Genomic DNA, 21,453 nt, shown 5'->3' on the forward strand with positions numbered 1-21,453 from the left:
TTCTCAAAATAAAAAATTTTGGCTGTGTCTGAAATCGTCTTCTGCTCAGAAGGTACTGCATTTGAATTTACTACTCGACCGATAGAAAAGTATGTTCTATACAGTATGAATGTTAGTACCATGAATGGAGCTTGGATGTACTATATTTGCCATTTTATATTTGTCATTATATTTGCTAGGCATGGGACGATAATTGTTTTCATGCCCCATTTACACGGGGCTTCAGCATCAACGCTTGACAGAGGGCGTGTCTGAAGCTGGGGCTGACACTATCGCCAGTGCAACGTCAGCCAATTAAATTAGTCAGCAATCGGCTACTGTCTGAGCTGGTGTATTTGCATACAGCAATCTGATTGACTGATGCTTCCGTCGGCGCTTGAAAAGTTGAGAAAGTCCCAACTTCTGCAGCGAGCAACACCTCTGAAGTGGCGCCGACAGATCCAAAATGCAGTTCGGCAACGTCTGACGTCACCCATTCAAAGTTTTAAAACCGTAAAAATTTTCTGCAATACCATTTCTAAGGTATGTGTACGATTTTTAATTTCCTTTTTTTCAGAAAGCACTATCTTCAGCAAAAAAGACATCCAAAATGCTGTTCTAAATTGTAAAAAAAAAAAAAAATCTGTTTTTGAAATAAATGACGACATCAGAAGTCAATAATTCATTAGAAAGATTTAGCCTGACATGTTTACTACTCCAAAATATATAAAATGTTTCTCAAAATAAAATATATTGTGTTTAAAAGGGACAAAAGTTGTTGTTTTCTACCCAGACATTTAAAAAGCATTTATTTTAGAGCAGTAATCAATACAGCGAAACCGTGATATTTTTATCTAAGGTTATCATACCGTCAGAATCTTATACCGGCCCATGCCTACACGTGAAACACGCGATTCACTCTCATTCATGAATTATCTTGCATCTTGGGATAACGTAGTGTCCATTGGATGCGCTCTTCAGATACTCATTGGAAGTCATACTATGAATTCGGACATACTACTCAGCTCTACTGTTTATAGCATATTATATAGTATGGAAGTATACAGTTTCGGACTCAGCCATTGTGTTTAAAGTGGAAAAAAGTTATTATTTTTTCTCCAGACATTTAAAATTAATATATTTTAGAGCAATAATCACAATACCATGAAACCGTTATATTATTCTACAAGGTTTTCATACTGTTAGAATCTTATACTGGCCCATGCATACTAAAATAATATAAATAATAATAATAATAATAATAAATGTCTTCCATTTTCTCAGCGTCCTATGTCTATGTGCAGATTTTTCATATTAAAGGCAATGAAAATAACCTGTTCTTTGACATAAAAGTTAAATGACTGAACCTATACATAGCAACCTGAGAAGAAGGAAATGCACATTTTAGAAAAAATTTCAGATGGCACTAAGAGGATTTTGGATCTAATCTTCTTCTTCTTCATTCTGTCCAACAAACACATCAAAAGGGAACGTGGCCTTAATTTGCAAAGCTGAGTTGAAAGCTTGCAGTGTGGACTCCCAAGAATTGCATCTCGTTGAAAGACTTTGCGGGGCCACTAGCCAAAAGAAAATCACCCACGTTCACAGTTGGCACTGAAATATCTTTTACACAGGAGGTGGAGCCAGATGCACTGTCCAATCAGAGCTCAGCCTGCAGATGATTGACACATTCTAGTTAAATTGAGTCAAAACATCAAAAAGAAATCTAATCCCTGCAGTTTTTTGCTCTTCCCTTCCTTTTTACCGCTTTTTTTCAGTAAGATTTACAGTTTATGAATTGCGAAGAGCTCATGCTCACTGTCTGTGTGTTTGTGTGTGCTTCGGTCAGTGTGTGAGTATGGCGATGAGGTCATCAATCGGCGCCGTCTCCGAGGGCTCCAGCAGTCTGAACATGTGGCTGAAGGTGATGAAGTGTGTGAAGAGTGTGTTGAGGTGCGGATGGAGCTCTACTGCGATGGCGTCCTGGTAGTGGACGCTGAACAGGTGAGCCAGTGTCCGAAAGAGCATCACAAACACCTTCTGAACCAGGAACATGAACCCTGGAGGAAATGATGAACCTGAACACACACACACACAGGTATGTAAATCATTGTTGCTTAATCTTCAATGGAGAGTACAGTTTTTATGGTCACATTTTATTTTAAAGGGTCACGAAACACCAAAACACATTTTTTGAGCTGTTGACAGTCGTATATGTGTCCCACACTGCTAAAAACACTATTAGGACACCTATATTTCACTAAAAAGTGTAAATTGGTTGTTTTTGCGTTATTTCAAGAAAATTCGTACTTCCGGTTTGAAATGAATTTTTGAAGCTGCGTCATGGCCATGACATAATAGCGTGTATTCCAGCATGCAGACTGGACGTCTGTGCCAGAGTGTGCCTTATTACGTCTTACAGTGTGATGCATTAATGCATGAGTAAAGCTTCGTTCAAACCAATCAGCGCACTCTATTGTGCAACTTCATTAATATTCATTAATGTCACCGTATTTACACGACAGAGACGCCACGTTGTGTTGGCAAAACAAGCGAGAAGTGTTGCTTTTATAGTTTGCTGCCGTTAAGTTTTGTTTTCATTTCCTCTCTGTGAGAGCTCAGAGTCACGTGTGGATAAACAGTGTACGCGACGCTCGACAACAATAACTTACGTGTCTAAGGAGGAACATTGTTTACCTGAGGGCTGTTCTCATCTGCAAACGCTGAGATCCGGATTCGCTTGTAGTCTTCTCTTCATAAAGACGCGGCTCTAGTTGCTGGTGATTGTCCTGTCTCTACAGATTTGGTAAGTGAGCGACCAGTGCTCTTTGTTTATTCAGTTTGTTCGTATCGAACTAAGTTAACTATTGCACCGATTGTACACATGTTAGCACCACAACCAAACTTTAATCTCGTGTAGGGTTTTTACCACATTTAGTGACCGGAATAACACACGCGGCTTTCTGACGCTACCTGCCGTGTGCAGCTAAGTTTCCGGGAAATGCTGAGGGTTTTTTTCTCTCATTCGCCGTGAGGTATCAAACATTGCATGAAAAATACACGCTTAGAGCAGTTCCTCGAATCAAATATCTTGTTTGTCGCGAGGGGCATGAATGAATTCCCTGAATGAAAGAGCCAAACTGCAGTTAAAGTCCACCATTTAATAATTTGGCCAATAATTCGACTACAGATGTCCATGTAGGTTAAACACCATCACTTTCTCCTCTGTGTTTATTTTGACTCTGAAACTCGCTCGTGCCCAAATAGACACTCCCACACCCTCCCACTTTAGTTCCTCCGACACTCCCCCCTAAACAGAGCTGGACACGCCCACTTTTCTGACTTTTTCCAAAGTAGAGGTGTGAAAACACCCTGCTGAAACGAGGGGGTTTCATGGCCCTTTAAGGTACAGTACAATTCCTGCTATTAAAGGGCCATGAATCCCTCCTGTCTCAGTAGGGTTTTCACACCTCTAGTTTGAAAAAAGTCAGGTATGGGGTGAGTCCAGCTCTGTTTAGGTGGGAGTGAGGGAAAGAGGGAAGGGTTTGCATGAAAATGGGAGTTTTCGTTTCAAGCATGTGCTGATTTTTAGAGGGGCAAAACAACACACAGACGCAGGGGAGAAAGACAGTGACTATGTTTACATGGGCATCAGTAATCGAACTATTTGCCAGATTATTAATTTGTCGACTTTAACTGCAGTGAAAACTGCAGTTAAACTTTTTACTGAAAACTTTTAAAAAGTTAATACAAAAAAAAATCAATAAAAACAAAGGAAATAATCTTTGGCTGTTTTCCAATATGCGTTCTTTTCTGTACTTGCGTTCTTGTGTCCTCGTGAAATGTCATCAACCGTCGCCAAAGTACTGTTCCAATTCAAAGTTCACATCTTTTCAAGTACACATGAAATTCCCGGATATGTACTTGCTCTGGCCTTTGGCCAAGGATGCATCGAGAGGTGACTTGTGCGAACTTGCGAAGCTCAGGTATCCCAGAATGCATCGCAATGTAACCAGCAAGCGCTAATGGCGGAGGAGGAAACCCGCACGGTTTTAAAAATACTCCTTAACTGTGTCACAAAATAAAGTTTTAAGAGTGTTTCAGGCGAGAATGTAGTTGTTTTAAACTCGAATCGGCAGTTTATTCACAATAATAGCGCTTCTTTAACGATGTGGCTCAGCTTATGCGGACTCCGACTCCCAGCCTGCCAGCGGGAGCTCCGTCATCAGCTCCCCCGCCAGAGCAGCTTTACTTCGGCCAGGCCATCTCGGACGTACCGCTGGATCTCATCTCTCCATTGTAGTTAAAACATGATATTTAATACATCTTGTGAATATCTAACGGACAGTTTTTGGTGGTATAAATCTATTATTTGTTCTCAGGTGTACTGTTTTGGCAGTGTTATTTTGTTACCTTTTATAATTGTCTTTAATTATGTTACCGCGTTGTACGCTTGTCTTTGATTACCAAATTGCTTGACGTAATCTTTATTTCTTATTGTGTATGTCTTTATGTCCTTTTGTGTGTAAAATGACCATTGTAGTTTATTAAATCTGATAATCAAAGACACGTGTCAGTGTATAATAACTCATTTTAATTCACATTTTTATGAATATGTGTACATTTTCTTAAATCAAAAATGTAGATTTATAATATTGATATAATATTAATTAAATCATTTTATTGTTAATGTACAGTGAAACTGATGAATCCATGGTGAGGTAAGTGACATTATAAAGTACACTGCTGTTCCATTTGAAGAAGTACCCGACTTGTGTCCTCGCGTCCTCGGGAGTTCGTTCTTCCAAGTCTGAACTTGGCAAGTCTGAACTTCCAAGGACGCAAGACCGAACCTTGCGTACTTGGTATTGAGAAACAGCCTGTGATCCCAAGTGTGTTGTCAAGCATCTACCAGTGTTTGTACATAATCAAGAAATCATTTGGGTACAGTCATACAAGTATTTGGGAATTTACATAGACAGGTCTCTAACATGGGACACTCATGTAAACTGGATTTGTGTAAAGCTTCACCAAAGACTGTATTTTCTACGAAGGTTATGGTTTTATGGTGTTGATAAGGAACTCATGTACTTATTTTATCAAGCTGTATTTGAGAGTGTTATCAGGTATGGTCTATCTACATAGTATGGCAATCTTTCTGTGAATCTGAAATCAAATTTTTTTTTAATATTATCAGAACTGCTACAAGACTAATAGGATCTAAAACTTTTACTAGTATACAAACACTCTACAAGCAATGCACTCTGAATGAAGCGAAAAGATTCTTAAGTAACCCGTCTCATCTACTCTTTCCATTTCATCTTTTACCTTCTGGTAGAGGATACAGGCTTAAGAACTCTTTTATTCCAGTGTCAATCAGACTGTTGAACACATGCTAAACCTGCTCTAAATGCTTAGCATATCTAAGTGGGAACTCTTGAAGTGAAGTTTCATAAACTAATTTCGAGAGGAGCACGTGATATGATTAAGCACAACTGGCCGCTCATCTGTAATCAGTAATAATCCAATCAGAGTGATCCTAGTTTACTGTAAATGGATCATTTTCTCCCTACTGCTCTATCTTCGTTTTGGAAGAATCCCCCTTCCACCCCATCTCCTCCTTTTTCTCTCTTTTCTAAAGTGGGAGCTCTCGAGACCTACCTGATCTCGGATTTCCTTATATGCTTATTGACTGTGCAGGAGCCCTGGGCTCAAATATCTCCAAGCTCAGGGTTCTCTCCCGGGACAGCATGCCAAACCTGCTATAAATGCTAAGCATATCTAAGTGGGAACTCTTGAAATTAATATATATTTTTTTTATTTGAATTAAAATTGCATTGCGTTTAGTTACATTGAATTTAATATTTATTTTGTATAACATGTCTTTATTAAGTTTTACAATGTTTTACAGTGAATTAAACACCATTTCTCAAAATGTGCCCCACATAGGTTTAGGAAAAAAGAATAATAATAATTTTAAAAACCACCAATCAAACTCGAATAAAAAAGTGATAATTTATTTTTTTTTATTTTTTTTAATCAAACTCTTGGGCTCATGGACAATGTAAAACATTGTTCTCTGATGAGTCCATCTTCACTAACTTTCCCTCCTCTGGGAGAGTTACGGTGTGGAAAAGACCCAAAGAAGCATACAACCCAGACTGTTGCATGTTGCCCAGAATGAAGCATGGGGGTTGATTAATGATGCATTGGGCTGCAATATCATGGCATTCCCTAGGCCCAATACTTGTGTTAGATGGGCATGTCACTGCCAAGGACCACCCAACCATTCTGGAATACCAAGTGCAGCCAATGGTTCAAACATTGAAGGCGGTGACTGTATCAGGATTATAATGCACCAATTCACACAGCAGGACTGGTGACCGAGTGGTTTGATGAGCATGAAAGTGTAGTTAAACATTTTCCATGGCCTGCACAGTCACCAGAACTTTATATTATTGAGCCACCTTGGAGTGTTTTGGAGAAGCGAGTCAGGAAACGTTTTCCTCCACCAGAATTATGTTGTGACCGGGCCACTATTCACAAAGAACGGTTCAGGTTCCCTTTGGCCACTGTGCAGAACTTGTATCTGTCATTTCCTAGACAAACTGATGCTGTATTGGCCACAAAAAAAGGCCCTTGGCCAGTGTTTCTCAACCACGTTCCTGGAGGACCACCAGCACTGCTTGTTTTGGATGCATGTCTCCTTAGTCTGCCACACCCGTCACAGGTCTTGCAGTCTCTGGTAATGAGCTGATGATCTGAATCAGGTGTGTTTGGTTAAGGACACATGGAAAATGTGCAGAGCTGGTGGTCCTCCAGGAACGTGGTTGAGAAACACTGCCCTAGGTCATACTAATCGATTATTGTGGTCTAAAACCAGGCGCTTTGGTTCCAACCCTCTATATATCTGTCTTTGTTACACAGTTTGTGCTGAAGCAAACAAAATTAGATGATAGTCAAGGGTATTTATAAAAATAGAAGAAGTAAGCACAATTATCAGAGCTTACACATCCCAAGGCCCCGCAAATCACCTCAGACCTCATTATTAGCTAGTAGTTTGGTTTAGGTATTGGCTAGGATTAGGGATGTAGAATAAAAACGTGCAGAATATGTACTGTATACATAAGTACTAATAAACAGCCAGTATCTCGATAGTAAGCAGGTGAGCTAGTTAATGTAATGACAATTGGTCCCTATACTAGTGTTCCATTGTTATTTTTTGTTATGAGAGCTTCATACCAACTTTGGTGGGGAACACGCGCTCATCTGTGAGTAACTCCTGGATGTAAGACAAGGCGTAGTCGATGTAGACAGGAGCTGAACATTTCATTTTCTTCCCATGTTCATCCGTCCATTCATACAAACTGAAAGCACAAACATAAACAGCTTTAAAAAACATGCTCTTTAAAATACTATAGATATTGAATTTACACTACTGCGTATGCTCGAGTTGTACTTTTGTGTTTTCACAGTCGTATTTGTGACTGTGTTCATTAAGTGTAATAAAATCCCTGTAATATTTGTTATCAGGGTAATTTCTTGACAGTTTACTTTAATAGTGAGATGTAAACAGAGCCATGCTGGTGTTTAGGTTCAAAGGATGCATGCTGTATGAATAAATTGTAGTTTCAGTAAATCGCAGAAATTTGCTTTCTTCCCACAGTGATCTTGTAGTTGTTCCTAAATCTCGCCTGTGATCCAGGGCTTTTTCTTATTATGCTCAGACACTGTGGAATTCTCCTCCAGTTGACATTAGGAATTTGAAGTCTCTTGCTGTTTTTAAATCTTTATTTAAAACCCTCATGTATCTGTCTTCTATTATCTGTTTTTATCTTTTATCTATGTTGTCTTGGTTTGTATGTAAAGCACTTTGATAAAGTAACTTTTAAAGCCACTAAATAAAATAAACATATTACTATTAATATTATTGTTAGTAGAAATATTATTATTATTATTATTATTATTACTTATTATTAATCATTATTATTATTATCAATAATTATAATAATTATTCTTATCATTAATTATTACTATTAGTTATGATTATTATTACTAATAAATATTATCATCATCATCAATTATTAATTATTATTATTATTATGATTATCATCATTAATTATTACTATTAATTATTATTTATGTAAATTATTACTAATAATAATAATAATTTATTTATTATTATTATCATCAATTATTATTATTATTATTCCCAGTGTTTTTTGCTATTGCTGTTGTCATTTGTTTAAAGTGACATAAAACAATAAGAAATAAAACCATCTTTTTTTTTATTTTTTATTTTTTTATTTAGCTTGATGAACTAAAATTAATCAAAATAAAAATTAATAAAAATCATAAAAGTGTTTAAAAAAACAAAAAGTGATAAAAACTGAACACATTTTAAATTATAATAAAAACTAAACGTTTATCATATATATATATATATATATATATATATATATATATATATATATATATATATATATATATATTTTTTTTTTTTTTTTTTTAACTACATGCTATGCTATATTATTGATACGAAAAGGTAGTTTTGCTGTGACAAAACAAACCAATCTTAATTATGTAACATTAGATGCAAGTTTTGATATAATGATGTTTGTTGACAGTTCTTTTTGTGTTTGGTGATACCTGTATGTACAGTATGTGTGTATGCTTGACAACTCGAATTAAAATTCACAAATGATAACAACAACACTATTACACATTTTCCCAACATTAGTTGTTTACAAAAATATACATTAATTGTGTCATTTTATGTAATAAGAACAAGCTATTAAAAATCTAAATAGCTGAAAAATGATATTATATTATATTATATTATATTATATTATATTATATTATATTATATTATATTATATTATATTATATTATATTATATTATACTATATTATATTTTTCATTCATTTATTTTTTTGGCTTAATAAATTGAAGTGAGGGTTGGATTTTGGGTTATCGTTGTGTTAGAGCGCGCTAAAATACAGTTTGTACAATATAAGTAAATGTGTGTGTGAGTGTTCTGCTCACGTGTTTGCTGGGCTTTTGGCTGCTGGACACACTGTCGTTGAACAATATTCAGACAGAGCACTGAAGAAGAGTGTAGTGTGCTGGAAAAACGACACAGCTGGAAGAGATGGACAGATTGAGTTTGCACACACACACACACACACACACACACACACACACACACACACACACACACACACACACAGACAGAAGCTCTAAGAAGATGTCAGTCTTGTCATATTAAGAAGCAAGTTGTGTTTTTGTTTATGTGTGTTAGACAGATGTCTTGAGTGTCTGGTACTATATAATGTACCAGTTGTTACTGTATGCACTGTTAGCCTAGCCCAACACATTCCCAGCATTCCTTACGCATTGCTGAACATTATACATATGTTCACAAATATTTGGCATGTTTTCATGTCTAGTGCGTCCTTTCAGCCCTGAGTTTCTCATTCAGAAAACACTTTTGAGTGTTTCTTGTGTACAGTTTGTAATGACTAGGTGTTAACTGTACTGTATGCATGGGAACGTGTGTTTTCTTAGCATGTAATTAGCTAAGAATTATCTACTTCATATATAAAGTTGCTCACTGCTGTGTGTGTGTGTGTGTGTGTGTGTGTGTGTGTGTGTGTGTGTGTGTGTGTGTGTGTGTGTGTGTGTGTGTGTGTGTGTGTGTGTGTGTTAGTCTGTGTGTGTGTATGTGTGTGTGTATTCACATATAGGTAAAATGCAGGAAATGATTCTGTGTGTGGGACTGAACCGACTTCCCCTTTTTACTTTCATATTGTTTTGTTGAAACTTTGGTGCAGTTTCTCACTTTTTTAAGCACATGGTGTCTGATTTAGATTAACATGTGTCAAATAAGCAAACAGTTTTATGCATATACTGACCTGTTTCATTTTAGAATTGACATTACAAAAAAATTATTTGCTAATTATACATTACAGTTTCTTTACATTTTAGATTAGGTAAAAGTTGCACATGAATGTACAATGTATTAAAGAGGTGGTCCAGAGTGCATGTTTAAGGCTTGGTTGTGTTTATAAGGTGCAAAGCAATGTGTGCTCATGCTTCATTTGGAAAAAATCAGGTTATTTTTTCATATACCTTCAGCTGATTATATACAGCTACTCAGCTAACATCAAACGACTGTCATATTTCCTAGTTTCTCCAAAGACCCGCCCTCAAGAGGCTCTGATTGGTCAGCTAACATAATGGTTGTGAATTGCGGATCAGCTCCACGTCACCAGGAAGTGTCACGCCTCTACTAGCACAAGCTTTGTATCTGCTGTGTAAATATTGGCAGTCAGGGTAGCTGTCAGCCGTATCAGTTTGATCCAGAACGAGACAGAAAATGAAGAGGACACAGCTGAACCTTACACCTACTCTTTAAAGTAAGATCTGACAAGTGCCTTTCACATATATATCTTTTGCGAGTTCGTTATTTGAGATGTAGAACTCGGGGAAAGCGGCCGCATAGAGAGACACTGCAGCGCTGCTGAAGATTGTGGCTGTTTACAGCCGTTTGACGGATAAATATGAATTTGTTGCTAAATTGTTAGCGGTGCCGAACAGCATTTCTCGTTGCTTACATCCTTGTTGATGTCCTCGCTACACCATACTGTTAATGCTAGAAACTATGCATGCAATAGATCAATTGAGACAAATAAAAACACTAACAGGTTGTGGCTCACAATCCACAGCTTCTTCTATTAGGCTTGGAGCTGCTCCTTTGAGGAGTTTTTAACCGAATCCAGCACTGAACTGGGAGAGATTCTGGAAGCAGTCCTTTGTCAAATGCTAGAGCTATATATTTTTAATAATAATTTTGGAAGCCCAAATACAGAAACAGAAGGAGCTCTGTGGAAATAGCAGCGTTTGTACGGCATTTTAGCTTTCTCTGCTTTAACATTACAGCGCCTCTGACCACGCCCCCTTTGCTGAGCAAGGTGTATGCGTGTGGTGAATGCGCGTAACCTGAAGGGTTTGAACTCATTAACCCTGATTAATTTTTTGTAGTCCCCAAATTCGTTTGCTATAGGCTTTGCTAAGCTAACTCTGTAAGCATTGGACTGAACTTTGAACGCCTTACATTCAGAGATGTTGTTTATGTACACACAGCTACATTACACATCAACTAAAGCTTAAAATATGATATGGTAGTGGACCACCCCTTTAATAATTTGGTTAAATGAGTAAACGTGTCTCTATTAGTCTGATGTGGGTTGGGGCAACTCAGTGTGTGTGCATGATGTATTGGTTTTAGTGGTTTACAAGGACAATTATTTTTGTATAATGACATGAGTGTGGCATAGTTGTACTCTATTAAGGTGGTTTACGAGGACATGCCTGATGTCCTTGTTATTCAAGATGCTTTATTTTGACATGGGTTGGGTTTAGGGTTAGCGTGAGGCCACATAATAAGCAGCTGTTACTGTACAAAATACATTACCCATATGCAGAGTCCCTGTAAACCACCAATACACACAATACATATATGTGTGTGTGTCTGTTCGTGTTTTTGTGACATATCTGGACACAAATCTGCATAATGACATAGGTATGACACAGGTATTACAAAAAGCAGGTCAAATATGAGGACATTGGTGACGTCCTCATTTCTCAAAAAGTTAATAAATCACACAGAATCAGTTTATTTCAGAGAGTGATGCTGCACACTGTCTGCTTTGGTGGTTGGGTTTAGGGGTAGTGTGGGGTGAGGGCAATACAATATACAGTTTGGACAGTATAAAATGAATGGAAATCTATGTAATGTACCCACTTTTCACAAAAATGTGTGTGTGTGTGTGTGTGTGTGTGTGTGTGTGTGTGTGTGTGTATATGTGTGTTTGGATACTCACTGTTTGTTGCGATCCACTCCTGCTGGTCGACGCCATGTGGTAGGGCTGAGAGGGTCAGGAGGTCGATGTCAGTGATGTTTTTGGACAAGAAATGATCTTTCAGGTAGGGTTTGACCTCCGCTGAAGGCACTATATGTAGACTGTTATTCTTCCTGTCGTTTTACACACACAAACACATGTACAGTTAGTGAGAATTCACAGCTTATTACATTTCTTCAACATGCACTTATGAATTTAAAAGTTACAGTGCTCACCTCTCAGCATAAATGAGTCCACCCCATTTTGAAAATGAATATTTTGATCCATTTCTCAGTGATTATAGGCAATGCATTTTGGTGCATTTAAACAAAACAGATATATTTATTAAAATAATATTTTAGTCATAGAACATCTTCAGAAATGGAAAGATAACACAATTCAATTCAAGCTAAATATTGCAAAAACAAAATGACAAACTACAACATTTCAACAGAATTTTATATCATTTTTGCTTCTGTTGATTTTTGCTATTTTTGACAATTTATATTTAATATTTTCTATAACATATACATTTGGGCTGATTTTTAAACCATTATCGTAAATTATTTTGTTAGATAAGCTCCACATTTGGCTTCAGCACTGACTAATCTAATGAATATGCACAAAAATAATTTTGTAAAGCATCTTTTAGAAAATATTCATGTAAATGAGAGATCTGTGGGGGTGTACTCATATTTGCTGAGCACTATACTACATTTTCACTTGACTGTAAATATTATATTTTAATATTGTAAAAATCTTTTTTTTTTTTTTTGAAGTTTCATTAAAAAATTTTATTCTTAATGCTTTAAAACTAATTTAAAGAATTAGTTATAGGGGAAAATAATGTGTTAAATCCTCAAACCTGTATAGTTAAATTATTTCACATTTCCGTATTAATTAAAATAAATAATAAAAAAGTAAATAAATGGATTTAATAATTTACTCATGATTTTAAACCTGTATGTATTTCTTTTGCATAATATAACTATTTTTTAAGACTGTTGTTAACCAAAAAAAGTTTTGGAGATGTGATAAATGGTCTGTAAAAATATCTAAATATCAATTTGTTAGACAGAACAGGGGAAAAGCATGGCTGTTGTAGTCTAAGGCAGTGGTTCTCAAACTTTTAAGCCAGCGACCCTCAATGTAAGATCGTCAAGAAGTCGCGACCCCCCCCCCCCCCCAACTACCAAAGCATATACAAACAATACAAAATTACTTATTTTAAGCTGTTCACAATATTTGAACTGTATTTACTATACATTACAGGGCTCAACAATAATATTTTTATAATTTAACCAATCCATTCGCGTTCAATTAAGAAGAGCGGGCAACCATTGCGGGCTTCGCTTTGTTTACTGCAGCAAGTTGACATGACAACTGTTTTAAACTGTTCCTGAGCGCTGCGTCTCAACTGCAAAGATGCATAATGCCTGAAATGTGTCCTAAATACTTTAATTTATTTACTTTAATTAATTTAGTCAAAGTAGACGGTTCCGATGACTCAGGCAAACTGTCCACAGTTTCCTCAACATTTTTAAATATGCGAATTATAAATTTATCCATCTCTGCAGTTGCGGTTTTCACATCCAGATGCGTGCTGTATTGATAACTAGCGAGTTATTCGCTGCACAGTTATGATGCTCCATTCACTTTTTTTTAAATACTAACTTCATAAACAGTAAAAGACAGTAATATCTTTATAAAAAGTAATATCTTATCTGAAATTATTAGCTTTCATGTGTATATTGAAAAATATATATTACAATCACTGAAAATGACACAATTTTTAAATTGCTCTCGCAACCCCTTGAAATTATTTTGCGACCCCCAGTTTGAGAACCACTGGTCTAAGGGCCAGTCCCAATTCTACCCTTATGCTGTGTTCACACCAGACGCGGAACGCGCGGATAAATCACGCTATTCGCGTGAACATTTGAGTTTACTCGCTTCATTCGTGCGTCAACCCCCGCTTTATTCGCCCGTCAAATCCGCTTCAATCGTGTGTCAAATTCACTTCAAAACAGACGTAGATTCGCGTGGTGGGCAGGGCTTCTGTCTGCCCGGTGATTCTAGCTTCATAGCTAAATGGCTAACATGAATTTTATTAAGAAACTATCAGTGTTTATGTGCTTTATGGAGACTGAAAAACAGCGTTGATACGTTTAGGGTCCTGTATGAGTCCACTGCATCCTTTCAGAGGTGCATCCAGCTCTGTGAGCTCATAAACTCCTCCAGAAACTGAACCTGGATGACGGAGATTTTCAGCGGTGCCTCTGACTGAGCCAAGCCCAGTTTGATGACTTGTTGTCGGTGTCGCCTGAAGGATTTGTCCCAGGACACCATCAACAGGTTCTACGTCACAATCACGCCTCCACAAGAGCAAGCTTCTGATTTGTTAACGTGGCGCGAATGTCTGCAGAAGTTCAGATTTTCGAACTCGAGAGATTCGCTTGAAACGCTCGTTAAGCGTGTCAAACGCTCAATTTGACTCACGCGTATCGCGCTATTCGCACCACGCCATTCGCGCATTTCGCGTCATTCGCTCCACGCCATTCGCGCATTTCGCGTCATTCGCTCCGCGCCATTCGCGCGTATCGCGCCGCAGGATGTCTATTCACGCGTTTGCATTGACTTAACATGTAAATCACTCGCGCTTGACGCACGTTCCGTGTCTGGTGTGAACGCAGCATTAGCCCTTCCCCCCCTTCGCCTTGTTTTGCACATTCACGTGAAGGGGTAGGGGTGTCCCAATTCTCTTTACCTTGAAGACGTAGGGCTAAGGGGAAGGGCTAGATAGCCATTTAAACTGAGATTTTTCAGGACCACACTTGAACCCAAGTGGTATGAAAATTTCCCAGAAATTTTTGTCATTATTACGAATTTTTACTACAACGTCCAAATCTTTTACAGTCTATGATTTTGCCCTGTAAAAGTCTGAAATTTCATTCATAATGGTCTTAAGAAGTCTTAAATTAGACTTGGGGAAGCCTGCAGAAACTCTGTTTAAATTTGTCTATGATGGTTATTCTTTTAGTCAAAATTAATTTGCGATTCATTTGATTAATTAATCGCTGCAACATGTAATTAATTAGATGAAAACATGTGCAATGAGTGACAGCTCTAGTGTGAATGTCTGTAGGCCAGGATGACTTGAATGTGAAATTCCTGCAGTGAGCTCGTCGGCTGGTTAATTAGTGTTGAAATAGTTACGCCGCTGAGCAAATAGCCTGCAGTCTGTGAACACACGGTGTGTGACGTTTCACAAGGACACACAGAGATGTAGTTTGTTTGGGTTTGTCATGTGTCAATTACTGTATTTACTAAAAGGGTTTGTATTTGCTTGTTCGGGTTTTCCGACAGCATTAGTGAGTAATCTGCACAGCATTACTGGATAGAGTGCTGCTTTCTACTGTACAGATCCCTCATTTCCCTTCATGCAAATGAGACAAACCGCACATATATCGGAGCATGCTGACCTGGAGGGAAAATAGACCTCCCGACTTCAGCCTTGAAATAACTGATAGTGTATGTTTGTGTGTAACAGGAGATTCGAGACGGTGGCCTTGTGCAAACTGATTAAAACACTGTCTGTGATGTGGAATGTTTTCCATATGGTGTCACAGAAAGTATTTGGTTTTTTACGCCACGTGTTGGAATGAATGGGATTGGATTAGATGCGGAATATCAAATATCAGTTGACGTCTGTCTTACAGCACATGCACTTTACACAGTAGCTAAAGCATTGCACTAATATGTTGTCTCATTATGTACCGAGCTGATTACATTCATAAGGTATTAAAGCTGACAAGATTCTCATCACACCCCAGTTATCGCATGATCTCATCCAAATGAACCACTGATGTCATTTTGTTTCTCAATAATATTGGCTTGCATATTTATTTTTTCAGTAGTTTTTACATCTTTAATAAGTGCACTGTTAAATAATTTTTACATTCGTGGAATATAATATCATATATATATATATATATATATATATATATATATATATATATATATATATATATATATATATATACTTTTAAGGAATTTAATGTATATATGCACATTTTCAGTGTGTCGCGGAGTGCCACTAAACTGGCTAAACGTAAAATACTTACGTTTTCTCGTGAGATCAGGCTGGTCAAACAGATCATGTTTGTGGGCAATGGGCATGTGCTATTATAATATTATGCTATTGTTTTAAATACAATACAGCTAATTACTGCATTTGGAAATAGAAAATTCTTCTATCAAAAATGTCAGTTTTTCATTAGCTATTTCTCATACACTGTAAAAATGCTGCGCTCCACACAATTCAATATTATCCCAACACAAAACAATTGTGTTTACTTAACATATGTAGATGAATTGAACATAAAACAATTAAGTTGTCCCAAAAAAATCTCAAGAATTTTGTTGTTTCAGCTCATTTTAAATAAGTTCTTTGAACAAGGAGCAAAATATATATTTTTATACTGTATACAGTGTATTGCTGGGTTGAACAATTCCTTCACGTTTTACCAACACTAATCAATTAATTAACTTCATTAACTGAACAAAATTATTTAAAGATAATTCCTTGAATTTACTCGATTTTTTTTTTAAGTTAAGTGGTTGTAAACATTTTATTTGGGCTAAATTTAAATTTAAACAAACAAATTAAGTTGAACATTATAAAAGTTTATTTGTTTGTTTAAATTTAACACAAATAAATGGTTTGCAGTAGTTTTGCATGCAACACTTTTTTCAACGCTTTCACAAATTTAAGTGGATTGAACATATAACATTTAAATTAATCCTTAATCCTTGTGTTGCTACAACTCTGTTTCAGTAAGTTGTTTAAACAGCAGCAAAAGTTATTTTTGGAGTGTATTTAATGGCAAAAATTTAAGTGGATTGAACATATAAACAATTAAGTTGTCTCTCCCAAAAAAATAGTTTCAGCTCATTTTAAACAAGCAGTTTGAACGAGCAGATTTATTTTTTTTGACTGTAATATCTGCTGGCACCCTTTAACGTTCTTCCATACTATATAAAATATTTAATTCAGAATGTGCACATTGTTATGTTAAACGTTTGTTGTGTTCCCCTTTTAAATGCACTCTGATAACTATACCTCCATATTTTATGAGAACTTTTTTTTACATTTTGTTGGACTTTTGTTGCTTTTTCCCTCTTTTTAATGCACATATTATGTCTGTAGTTTAATAATAAATACATTCATTCATTTTCTTTTCGGCTTAGTAACTTTATAAATCCGGGGTCGCACAGCAGAATGAAACGCCAACCTATTCAGCACGTTTTTACGCAGCTGATGCCCTTCCAGCCGCAACCCATCTCTGGGAAAATCATGCTATTGTTTTAAATACAATACAGCTAATAATATTGCGCTTGGAAATAGAATATTCTTCTCTCAAACATGTCAGTTTTTCATTAGCTATTTCTCATACACTGTAAAAATGCAGCGTTCCACACATTTCAATATTATCCCAACACAAAAAAAATGTGTTTACTTAACAAATTTAGGTACATTGAACATAAAACCATTAAGTTGTCCTGAAAAAAATCTCAAGAATTTTGTTGTTTCAGCTCATTTTTAATAAGTTCTTTGAACGAGCAGCAAAAAAAAAAAAAAAAATTATATATATATATATATATATATATATATATATATATATATATATATATATATATATATGTATATATATATATATTAGGGATGTAACGGTATTGTAAATACCGTCATACCGCAATATTAATTTTTTTCGATATTACCGAAGTCGCATGACTCGGTAAAACTATAGGTCTTCTGAGAAAATTTGCTCAGGCGAATGAAGCGAACAGGAGATAGAACTACAATTGCCATCAGCCCATGCTTGACCATCATCCCTTGCGGTCTGTTGTCGCTACAGATCCAGTAATGCGGAAATGGAGTGTGCTGCTAGAAGCGGGGATGAAAAGAGCTGGAAAACTCTAAGGCCCCGTTTACACTAATGCGTTTTAGTTTGAAAACGCATAAGTTTTGCTACGGTTACGCCAACCGTCCACACTACGCCGGAGTTCTCGAGCGCCGAAAACTGCTGCTCTGTCTCAGTGTGGATGATGGAAAACGGAGACATCTGAAAACCGAAGCGGGGCTGCAGACATTCGCCTCTCTGATTGGGGCTTTTCCTGAATATTAAGTAGCCTAACACGCACAGTTCAGTCCTGCATTCTCTCTGTGTAAGTTCAGACTTAGCAAGTTTGATCAAGGCTGCAGTCTCTTCTTCTCAGTTTGATATGGAAAAGCAGATTATACCGAGGACACGGGTAAATCTTCAAAGGGAACAGTGTACTTGATAACTTCATTCACATCACCCTGGCTTGTTTCACTTTCTCAACAATAAAATGTAAACATGATTTAAGGAACTGCCTATTTTCATTTTAATATTAGCAATATTAGCTGCATAAGATGAGCGTCATCTTCACTGTGTGGATATTTATAACAAAACGGAGCCGATAACAACTGCCTCCTTTCAATTTCAGTGAAAATACGAAACACAGCCTCTCTTTTGCCAAAACACGTTACCTGAGAACAAGTAATAGATTCCAATGCCCAAAGTCAGGGAATATGTCGTTAGATAAAGACAACAAGATAAATGAAATATCACGTTTAATAAATATAGTGAGATTAGATCCAGCGGGAGATGCTTGATGAGAAGTCCGACTAGCAGAGCTCTGATCTGGGTAGATGGGCTGAGTGTGATTAAATGTTGAATGTGATGAGTTTTCAACAATACTAAATTGAAACTTAATTTTTTTTACATGGTTTAATAATTTTTTGTTATTAAAATTGAAGTTCCTGTTTCAAAGCTTACAGATAGATGGCTAATTTGTATGTCATTGACACTTTTTTGGAGTATTTTCATAAGTTTTGTTTTTTCCTGTAAATGATTCAATAAATACCGTACCGTGACATTCATACCGAGGTATTACCGTACCGTGAAATTCTGATACCGTTACATCCCTAATATATATATATATATATATATATATGTGTGTATATATATATATATATATATATATATATATATATATATATATATATATATATATATATAGTGTATACACTGTAAAAATGCTGCGTTCTACACAATTCCTTTATGTTTTACCAACACAAATTGATTATATTAACTTGTTCGCTTTCACAGATTTAAGTGGATTGAACATATAACATTTAAGTTAATCCCTAATCCTTTAAATAAGTTTAAATACGTAGTTTAAACAAGCAGCAAAAGTTTATTCAATGCTTACACACAGATATTATGCAGAATTTTATATATATTCCTATCAGCCAATGTATTTTAGTCTCCACTCATGCACAGGTGCCCAGTATGTAAATACACAGCCACAGCAGGTGTGTTTACCCATAAACCCTTATACAGAGGGTCCGTATGGTCACACTCAAACACGCATGCAAGTTTCTCTTGACTTTGAGAGAATGAATCTACTCCAGAAATGCATGCATGGCGCATTCTTTATCTAAAGGTATGCCGGCTCTTATCTCTTCAGCTGCTTCGGTCTGATGTGTACGTTCCTTATGTTACTGATGTCTGCGAGGGATATACTTACACTTTGAACAGGCTGATGTTGTTGTAGTTTGCTTTGAGAGCGCTGATATCCTCTTCATCAGAGCTGTTGTAACTCTGACATCCCCCCATATCCAGAGCGCTTCTACCCATGAAAGTCCTCAGAAACACACACACCCCTCATTTATAAACACTGACACACTCGACACAGAATCACACACACAGCAGATCCATTTCGGTGCGCTGTCTCCATCTAAAAATACATCCAGTTTTGCAGTCTCCGTTTTTCTGGCGGGTGAATGTGTGTTTGTGTTCTGTCCACTGTTCTTTGTGTGTCTAATTTCTCTCTCTCTCTCTCTGTGTGTGTGTGTGTGTGTATGTGTGTGTGAAGCAGACAAACAGGTTCCACCAGGGCTGGAAAATATTTACACTCTCAAGGCCACGCCTTCTTTTTTTCCTGAGCTCCCGCCTCCCCTCATGCAAGGCCCCGCCCCTCTCGTGCCTCCAGGCAAACTTTCGCTTTCTGTGCTTCTTCACACTGGATTGGCTTCATTCCTGTTGGAGGAATTTATATTTCATTCCTTTGGTTTCACTGTCAAGGCAAAACTGATTGTGAATCTGGATTAGGACATTTAATTTAAAGATGATTGAATGTGGCTGCATTGGATACAGCTCTGGAAGAAATCAAAGCCATATTTAGAACATTTTGCCAATATCAGGGTGTCTGTGGGGTCTTAAAAAGTCTTACATTTTCAAAACCACATATTTTAGATTCCCTGAAATACTGTGTTGTAGGTCTTAAATAATTTTAAACAGGTCTTAAAGGGCACCTATGGTGAAAAATCTACTTTTCAAGCTGTTTGGACAGACATGTGTGTATATTTAGTGTATAGACCGTCATATTGGGGTGATATAAAGACACCCAGTGCTTTTTTTTTTTTCAATTTAACAACATAAAAACGGTGGACCAATTGAAGCAGTTTTCAGACCGACTGCAACTTGACGTAGGAGTGTGGTCCCCCCGCCCACCGAATTGATTGACAGCTTCGCATAGCATGTCCCGGTAGTCAGGTGTATGATTATATCAACAAGGCCAGACGTGCTCAAAGCAACCGGGAATAAAAGCTCTGTTCAGTTCGCTAGGATCATCCATCGTCATCAAATGCGATCAAGAGTAAGTTTCACATGTTTAAAATGTTTTAAAACAGTGCAAGTGTGTGTAACGAAGTACAGCGATTTACTTCAGCTTTACTTCATCAGCACAGCTGCGTGTCAGAACAATTATGAAAGAAGATGCTTCAATCCCGGTTTGTGGATGTTAAATCAGGTTTATTTTGTACATAAACATAACATATCCATACAGCAGTGGAGATTAGCCTGTATCCTGACACATTTGCATGAAAAACTGTCTGTCTGTGTGTGTGTGTGTGTGTTTATCTCTGTGTGTGCGCGCGTGAACTTTGTGACGATATTGCGTGTCACTCATCAATGCAACTGCACAGCAAATACTTATTGGTAAAGTTCTCACTGTAGTATTTCTCACAAACTCTGCACGAGACCTTTTTCCTTTAAGTCTGTCTGTTGTCTGACGCAGCTGAGGGAGGAGATTAAGGCACGCTGACAGGCACGTAGGAACAGTAGGCGGGGAGGACACGTCTTAAAGGCGCAGTATGACAAAACGACCCCCTACTGGAAAGATGTTTAAAACAGGATCTAGTAAAAGGTATAATGAAAAATCTGATGGGTGTTTTGAGCTGAAACTTTACATCAGGGGTCTCAAACTCGCGGCCCGCGGGCCATTTGCGGCCCTCAGTGCAATATTTTGTGGCCTGCGCCGACCGCTGTACACTGACAGAATCAGCGGAGCGGATTCTATCCGTACACGGCGGTCACTGGCATTCCCCTGCATTTTATATATATTATAGGTAGATACAGACTGGTACAGACTGATGTGACTGGAGTGGGGTGGGGGTGTTTTATTTATACATATATACGCC

At 37.1% G+C, this 21,453-nt stretch overlaps 1 protein-coding gene across 2 annotated transcripts; it reads right to left on the reverse strand.

Annotated features, from left to right (window-relative positions):
* Positions 1-771: 771 nt before the first annotated feature.
* Positions 772-19,806, reverse strand: LOC799520 (MOB kinase activator 2). 2 transcript variants are annotated; one of them, XM_001339828.9, is made up of 5 exons: positions 19,500-19,806; positions 11,865-12,016; positions 9,025-9,121; positions 7,222-7,346; positions 772-2,057 (listed from the first exon to the last, which is right to left on the reverse strand). In XM_001339828.9, exons 1-5 carry the CDS (start codon positions 19,607-19,609, stop codon positions 1,825-1,827), a joined length of 717 nt encoding a protein of 238 aa, XP_001339864.2. In that variant the 5' UTR covers positions 19,610-19,806; the 3' UTR covers positions 772-1,824. The 2 variants fall into 2 exon arrangements, 1 of the variants encoding a protein (XP_001339864.2); XR_012394294.1 differs by lacking the exon at positions 772-2,057 and adding an exon at positions 5,852-6,644 and having other exon boundaries at positions 6,806-7,346.
* Positions 19,807-21,453: the final 1,647 nt, after the last annotated feature.

The sequence above is a fragment of the Danio rerio genome, chromosome 18 (genome assembly GCF_049306965.1).
Source record: "Danio rerio strain Tuebingen ecotype United States chromosome 18, GRCz12tu, whole genome shotgun sequence".
Lineage (NCBI taxonomy): Eukaryota > Metazoa > Chordata > Actinopteri > Cypriniformes > Danionidae > Danio > Danio rerio.

What these genes read in the sequence shown, in the direction of transcription:
- LOC799520 (XM_001339828.9), bottom strand. Translation starts at nt 19,609, where the DNA reads ATGGGTAGAAGCGCTCTGGATATGGGGGGATGTCAGAGTTACAACAGC. An exon ending in AACATCAGCCTGTTCAAAGT is followed by an intron (nt 12,017 to 19,499) that starts GTAAGTATATCC and finishes GTAAAACGACAG; the next exon opens with GAAGAATAACAGTCTACATA. An exon ending in GGAGTGGATCGCAACAAACA is followed by an intron (nt 9,122 to 11,864) that starts GTGAGTATCCAA and finishes CATCTCTTCCAG; the next exon opens with CTGTGTCGTTTTTCCAGCAC.